This window comes from Elaeis guineensis, chromosome 1 (assembly GCF_000442705.2).
Source record: "Elaeis guineensis isolate ETL-2024a chromosome 1, EG11, whole genome shotgun sequence".
Classification (NCBI taxonomy): domain Eukaryota; kingdom Viridiplantae; phylum Streptophyta; class Magnoliopsida; order Arecales; family Arecaceae; genus Elaeis; species Elaeis guineensis.
In genome coordinates, this window is record NC_025993.2 from 89,113,111 (window position 1) to 89,121,191 (window position 8,081).

Below are 8,081 nucleotides of genomic sequence, written 5' to 3' on the forward strand. Positions count from 1 at the left end.
ACCTCACTCTCCTGGGCGAGAGGAAAACAAACGACGAAGGGACAGAGAGGGGAAAAGCCAAAATGATTCCAAATGGATCAAGACGACAAGACGCGGGTAGACTTCCAAAATGGAACAAGATCGATGCCCGGCAATGAGGAGCGAACGCCGTGCCATTTGCTGGTCATACGCAAGTTCCGGATGGGAGAACATACATCCCTCTCACATACAACAATGGAGGATCACAATACAGGCCAAACCAACTAAAAAAGGTACGCTTCCTCAAACCACCTCGCCCTGCTCCTAATGGGAAGTGGACCCTATTCGTACCCCTCGGCTTGGGACAACCTTTGCGAAAAAACAGTGCCGTTCCGCATCAAATGTGGTATTCGAGAATGGATGGTGAAGCCTGTCATCAAAATCCAACCAACCTCGAAGATCATATGCCAGTGTGGTGAGGGATGGTCCTCCTGTCAGCCATTCTCACCTAGATGACAGAACAGTCCTTCCTTCAAGACTTACCAAACATTACTCTGTCAATGGCCCAGACAATGTCACACCCCGACAATCTCCTCGCTGCAAGCCTTTTAAAACTGGAGTTTGTTTTTGCTGTGGGAGCTCAGAACAGCAGCTCAAACCAGCATGCAGAAAACCTGTTCGATGTTTCAAATGCCTTAAAATTTGGCCATACCCATGGAAGGTGTCGCAACGTCTTCATCCACCAACATAGACCATTTGAAGGTGGGAAAACAATACCTCCAAAGAAAAATGAACAACATTGTTCCAGACTTAGTGTCTTCCACCAAAACAGCCAGAATGCAAAATCATGATGAATGCGTTCCTCCACAAACACCCAATCGAATCCCTTCAGCAGAAGTCTTCCTTCCACACTCAGCGGAAACAGTGGGCATCATTTCTTGTTTAGACAAAGCTGCACACGTGGAAGCTTTTGGGAGACACATAACAGCTGATGAGGTCTCCACGACTCTTGCCCATAAAGCAAAAAAACCAGGATCCTTGATCACAAGACAAATTTCAACGAGAGAGTTCTTTGTTTCTTGCCCTGATAACCTTTCAGTTCGGTCTTTAATGGCGGAAGGATATATCAAAGGGGATGGATTCACTCTACTCGTGAACCACTGGAATTGGTTTAGTAGGGGAGCTCGTCATCATCTGAAATTCGAGGTGTATGCGACCTTGCTAAATTTACCACTCTGTTGCTGGACGGCAGATGCAGTGGCTTTACATCCTATCGGGATGTGGAGTTCTTCACTGTGCCAGTCGCTCAAGTCTACGTTGGGACAAATTAACCAGCTTCGACGTCGTCTTTTACTAATATATTCCAGAAAAGGTTCAGGTAACGGTCGGTCCATTCTCCTATTTGGTAACCATCTTGGTCAATTCCATTTCAGAACAACAACCAAACTTCGATGGTTCTGCATCGGCCCGGCCCCACTCGAAGAACAAAATGGAGATGACAATAAAGAATGGGAACCCGAGAATGGACCGGTCAAAAGTTCACCTTCCGACAGATCATCGCGACAACACTTCGACCAATCCAACGATATCATTGCAACCCCAACCGTGGAGCTCACGGCCGACCCAACACAATGGAAACTTGGTTCGAACTCTCTGAAGATATCATGGTTAACACAGACCAACTCATTAGCATCCCAATCCCGGACCAAAAAAATCAGACCCAAACAATTCACGGGCCAAAACTCTCCCACCCAGCACCTGGAATCACCAAAACCACCAAACTTTACCCTCAACTCCTATTTGACATCCTAACATTTTTAGCTCGCAGCCTAACTTCGACCATTAGGATCCCATGGTTTTCAGATTCAATTTTTTTCAAAATGACCCTTTTCCCACAAACACTATCAGACAAGATAAACTCCGCCACGTCACCATCTCTGCCTATCCTTCCGGAGACCCACACCACTAGCATTGTCCCGATAAAATGGGTCTTTTCAAACATCCTATCAGCTATCAGCCCCCAACGGTCTCAATTTCAAGCGGATGAGGAGTTGTCCTATCATGATTCGGGCGTCGAAAGGCTATCTATCGCCCATTGGGCTGGAGGCAAAACCAATGGCTGACCTCGAGACTCCTGCCACATCAAGAACCAAACGAAGCACTCGCATCAGAGCAAAAAAAAAATTAAAATTCTTGGCCTTGATGAATCCAACCTCCACCCCAGGGACATTCTGTTTCTTAACACTCTCACTGCCCAGGACATCAAGAATTAATATCGGAGGGAAATGTGGCCTCTTTTTCATATGGTGCGAAGCAACAATAGCTGGCAATCTCAAGAAGCTTGAAAATGACCGCTACAACCAACTGTTGGCCAGCACTCGCACCTGATCCAATGCCCTTAACGTTAAGTTATGGATCTTGTCTCGTTAATATCAAAATATGAATGGATATTCTCTCGTGGAACATTAGAGGTCTTGGAAAAAATAAAAAAAAAGAAGATCAGTTAGAGAGAGAGTGAAGCAGTCGAGCTGCAATGTCATATGCTTTCAGGAAACAAAACAAAATCTCTCCACCAACAAAATCATCTCATCTACATGTGGAAATAGTTTTGATTCCTGGTTTTCATTGAGTGCAACAGGAGCTTCTGGGGGAATACTTACTATCTGGAACTCAACAGAAGTTGAAGGCACACTATTACATGAAGGGCAATATTCGCTCAGCTCAATTCACTGGACCTTACACTCCCCCTCATCAAAATGGCTCATAACGAATGTGTATGGACCGAATGATCACTCGAGCCACAGAAAGTTCCTTTCAGAACTATTCACGATAAGATCCAAATGGCCTGAACCGTGGATCATTATCGGAGACTTCAACATCACTCGTTTTCAGAATGAAAAGGAAAGGCACAAATAACAGTGGAGGACCAGTCAGAGAATTCAACAACTTCATTGATAATCTACAATTGGTTGAAGCAAATATATTACAAAGGAAATACACATGGTCAAATCACAGGGACATCCCATCCCTCGCGAAGCTTGACCGATGTTTGGTCTCTCTAGATTGGCTCCTTAAGCACTCACTTGCCATCTTAAAACCACTCTCGAAGATAACCTTAAACCACTGCCCAATCCTGCTCAGCTGCAAAAACAATCAGTGGAAAAGAAAACCCTTCCGCTTTGAAAACTTCTGGGCATCAATTCTGGGTTTTGATGATTTAGTTCAGAACTGGTGGGCAGCCGCTTCAAGTTCTGATGATGCGGCCACAAACTTGGTTTTAAAACTTCGTTATCTCCGCTCAAAGATGAAAGTATGGAACAAAGAAAGGAATGGCAATGTCAATACAAGGAAGCATGAGATTATGAAGCAAATCTCCTGGCTAGACATGGAAGAGGAAGAGAGGAACCTAACTCCTGAAGAAATCACATGAAGAGAGGATCTAAAATCACAGCTAGAGTTACTGTTAAAGCAAGAGGAAATTATTTGGAAGCAACGCTCTAGAGTGCAATGGCTTCAACACGGAGACCGAAATACTAAATTCTTTAATGCCATGGCGAGTGCAAGAAGAGGAAAGAACACTATCTTAAGCATCATCCATGAAGGCAAAACAATTGAACAACCTCAAAGGATATAAGAAGTTTTTGTAAAATTCTTTTCAGATCTCCTTGGTCAAAAAACAAAATCCGGGATTGAAGTAAAAGCAGATTGGGAAGCATTATTTCCGAGCGATCATCCAAACCTCTCTGAACTAGAAAATCCCTTTACAGAAGAAGAAATCAGGAGAGCAGTGTTCAGCCTTGCAAAAGACAGGGCCCCAGGGCTGGATGGCTTCTCCGCTCTTTTCTACCAAAGATATTGGCATCTCATCAAGAAGGATCTTTGCAATCTGTTCTGTGAATTCTATAATGGTAAAACAGATTTATCCAGACTCAACTTTTCTTATATTGCTCTCATCCCAAAGAAACAAAAAAATCTCACAGTCAAAGATTACAGACCAATAAGCCTCATACATGGAATCCTGAAAATACTCACAAAAATGCTAAGTATCAGGCTATCAAAGCTCATGGACTCCCTTGTACTCCAATCTCAGACTGCATTCATTAAGGGCAGGCAAATTAGTGATAGTTTTCTAATGGCTACAAAGATTATGTCGTACTGCAAGAGATCCAAACAAAAAAGATTGCTCTACAAAATAGATTTTAAGAAGGCATTTGACAATATGGACTGAGACTTCCTTCTATCCCTTCTTCGAGCAAGGAACTTTGGTCCTAAATGGTGCCAATGGATAGGGAATATTATTCAATCGAGCAAAATAGCAATTATCATCAATGGAGAACCAACAAAATGGTTTCAAGCTAGAAAGGGTCTCAAGCAAGGAGATCCATTATCTCCAATGCTCTTCATCTTAGTTGCAAATATACTTAGCAGAATGATGGAATTGGCAGCAGCAAACAAACTAATCAGGGAAATTGGGCCACAAAATAACATAGGTAAATTTCTTTGTTTGCAATTTGCCGATAACACCTTGCTTCTCTGCAATGCTCACAAAACTCATGCCTCAAATCTAAAGTTTTTATTATACTTATTTGACCTTCTCTCCGGACTAAAAATAAATTTTGAGAAGAGTACAATGGTGGGGATTGGAGTAAACAGTGAATTATATGCAAAACTCATGGGGTGCCAAAACACAAATCTTCCTTTGAGATACTTAGGCTTTCCACTTCATTACAAGAAACCTAGAGCAAATGACTGGAGGTTTATTGAAGAAAAAATTAGCAAAAAGCTCACTGGATGGAAAGGAAAAATCTTATCAATGGCCAGAAGCTTAGCACTGGTGAATTCAGTCCTAGGTGCAACTCCTATTTATTGGATGTCATCCTTTTTATTACCCACAGAAGTAATAAAGAGAATAGAGAGAAAAAGAAGAGCATTCTTATGGAGAGGAGACAATCCCTGTAGGGGAGGACATTGCTTAGTTAATTGGTCAAGAATCTGTCATCCAAAGCACCTGAGAGGAATGGGAGTTATTAACCTACAACTGTTCAACAAATGTCTACTTATAAAATGGTGGTAGAGATATTTTAGAGAACATCAAAGGCTATGGAGAAAATTAATATCTCAAAACTATTTTGCCTCCAGAACACCAAGCCAACCCTCCCAACCCTCTTAAGCTACCTTCAATAGAGCTTCGCCAACTTGGAAAAGCATCCTTACAGTTCAACAATGGTTCTTCACAAGCATCAAATTCAAGTTGGGTAAGGGGAATGAAATTGCCTTTTGGAATGACCAATGGCTTTTACAAGGAACACTTAAAGAGATCTTCCCAACCCTTTATGCCTTATCCTCAAGATCAAATGTAAGTGTTTCAGAAGTCATTGGCTCTACAGAGATTCAACTATACCTCACTCTAATCTCAAACCAAAGAGGACAGAAAGAACTACAGCACATCATGGAGCTCTTAAAAGAAAAAAACTCATAGAAGAGAAGGACGGAATTAAATGGAAATGGGGGAGTAATAAAGACCTCACTGTTAAAAATGTCTATAGATTTAATAGTCATGGTTGCGTCATATCAAGCTTTGCATCACTAAACTAGAGGATGCCACTCCCAGAGAAAATCAAACTATTTAACTGGTTGGCATGCAATAACAAATTATTGACAGCTGAAAATACGAAAAAGAGAAAATGGAGAACACTGGAAGCTTGCATATTATGTGGAGATGCTGAAGAGATAGTAGACCATCTTTTCTTAAGATGTGTGTTCATGAAGATTGTTTGGCAACAGATACTCAAAAAGCTTTCAATACCTTTCTTACCAGAATCTGTGAAGGCCCTTTGGACTTGATGGAGAAATGAAAGGTTAAAAGAAAACACAACAATGCCAGAATGAAAAAAATGCTGGTAGCAGTCATTTGCTGGTGCATATGGAATGAAAAAAATGCCAAATCTTCAAACATGAAGCAATCTCTTCATGGCGGATGATCGACAAAGTATACACTCTAATACAAGATTGGACGTCCGGATATGATGGAAAATTGAAGCCAAGTATCACTTCTTTAGCAGGTTTGATGAAACTAATCTAAAACATTTCTCAAATAGAGGAGCAGATGATATGAAGCGGTCGGATCTTCTAAAGTACAGCTTGACTAGCAGTAAAGTGGATGCATCGGAAAGCCAGGAATCTGGTTTCGTTCATTGTCAGTTATCTCAAATGCTGAATAGTTTCAGTACTTAATTATACTTTGTAATGAATTTTATCTTGAATCCCTTATACAACCAAAAACTTCAGTAACTAAGAGGACACAAGCCACCTCAACTTGAGTCCTCTCCATGCTTAAACGATGTAATAATTACTCTAGCTAATATATCTGGTGGTTTAACCTCCCAGTTTCATCAAAAAAGAATTGAAATTTATGATTCATCATAGGTAGCGAGTAGCAATTTCCAAATACTTGTTCCATCGATTAAGTCGGACGGTAGGTATCATATTTTGCTGTTGCTTGAAGCCAAATGTGATGCATATATGAACTCTTGTGCTAGTGATCCGAGCTTGCGCTTTGCCCTGCTTTTGCAATATAAACCCTTGTTGATTGGATCTAACTTGACTATGACCCTTGTATATGTTTTTTTTTTTTTATTATTTTTTAATTATGGTGAATGTTCATGTGATTGGTTTATCTGACAGAGGATTGCTACTTATATCCTGAGACTGCTTTTCTGTGATTAATCGTATGGATTTATATGAATTTTAACAGTGCACCAACTGGGTCAATCATTTGCGGGAAGCCGGTTCCGAGAGCTGCAGTTCCCTCTCTGTGCTCTATGCACCTTCAGAGGGCCCAGAAGAATGTCTCACAAGCTTTAAAGAAGGCAGGCCGTATTCTTTTCAGGCAGGTCTACTCCGACATTTCATGTAATAATTGCAGAATATATCCACCAAATTCAATCCAGAAGAAGAGAAACGTTGAGCACCAGCGTTAAGAACATTGCAGTAATGGATGTGAATGTTGGTTGAGCTGCTTATGTTCCAATATGGTTGTGGTTTGCAATGTGTCTAAGAGTTTTGACTCGGTTGAAAAACTTGTCAGACCGAACTTTTCCGAGACTCCAAGTGGAGCATGGGTTCCTTCATGCAGGAAAAAAAAATAGGCTGTTATATAAGGTATGCCGATATGAGGTTAATGTTTTCTACTTTTCTTATTTTGGTTTTTTCCTTTTTTTTGTCTGCAACTTGCCACTGTTTTCCCACATGCCTCCTGACTCGGTAAATGATTACTCTTTCTGGTTCATCTTTCATACAGTTGCTGTCCATGTTTTTGCGAACCCTTTTTGGATTTTTGATTACTTTGTGCCGATGATTTTACCTAACCTGTCAACTTGTAGCTGTTTCTGGATATACCATTTATTAGGGAATACCGACCGACCTCACTCACGCCGACTCACCGTCGGGCTTACAGGACCGGCACCCGACTCTACCGACCGACCGACGGCTACCGTTACCGACCGACCGAGGATACGTCGGTCAGACTAATCCTCTCCTCTTTTCCGATCGGCTGCACTATGGAATCTGTTGCCCGACTCTTGCAACGTGTCCGACTGACTGTCGGAGGGGTCCCGAGTTTCCACCCGACGCCCCTCAACTGGCCGCCGACCTATAGTCGGTCGGCTCCTTCAGATGCCGTACGACCACCGAAAACTGTCACTCCTGACAACGGCATGCGGCACTGCCGCCTAGGGGCATTATCTCACCTAAGGCGTGAGTCAATCCTAGCGATTTGACAGTCCCACGACGATTTGACACCCTCACGGCGACTCTGACAGTCCTCAGTAAGTTGACAATTCTTCAATTGTCTGCGCCATTAATGACGGCGCCATACCGCGCTCCACTATATATATCGGGAAGGCAACAGTGCGTAGAGGTCCTTTTCGAAACCCCTCTCTCTCTCCCTCTCTCTCGTTGAGCTCTTTGCTTCTTTTCTACTGTTGCCTAGTCTCCTCTCTGACTTGACCGTCGGAGGGTCTCCGTCGGAACCACCTCCGATCAGTGTGGACTTTCTTTTGCAGGCGCTCGTTCCCGACGATCAGGCGACGAGGGGATTGGCCGCAACAGATTGGCGCGTCAGG

General features: G+C 42.5%; 1 protein-coding gene across 1 annotated transcript; it reads left to right on the top strand.

The window, feature by feature from the left end:
* The first annotated feature begins 470 nt into the window (after positions 1–470).
* Positions 471–3,388, top strand: LOC140856185 (uncharacterized). The gene is made up of 3 exons (XM_073253335.1): positions 471–720; positions 2,597–2,732; positions 2,851–3,388. The coding sequence occupies exons 1-3, from the start codon at positions 471–473 to the stop codon at positions 3,386–3,388; spliced, it is 924 nt and encodes a 307-aa protein (XP_073109436.1).
* Positions 3,389–8,081: the final 4,693 nt, after the last annotated feature.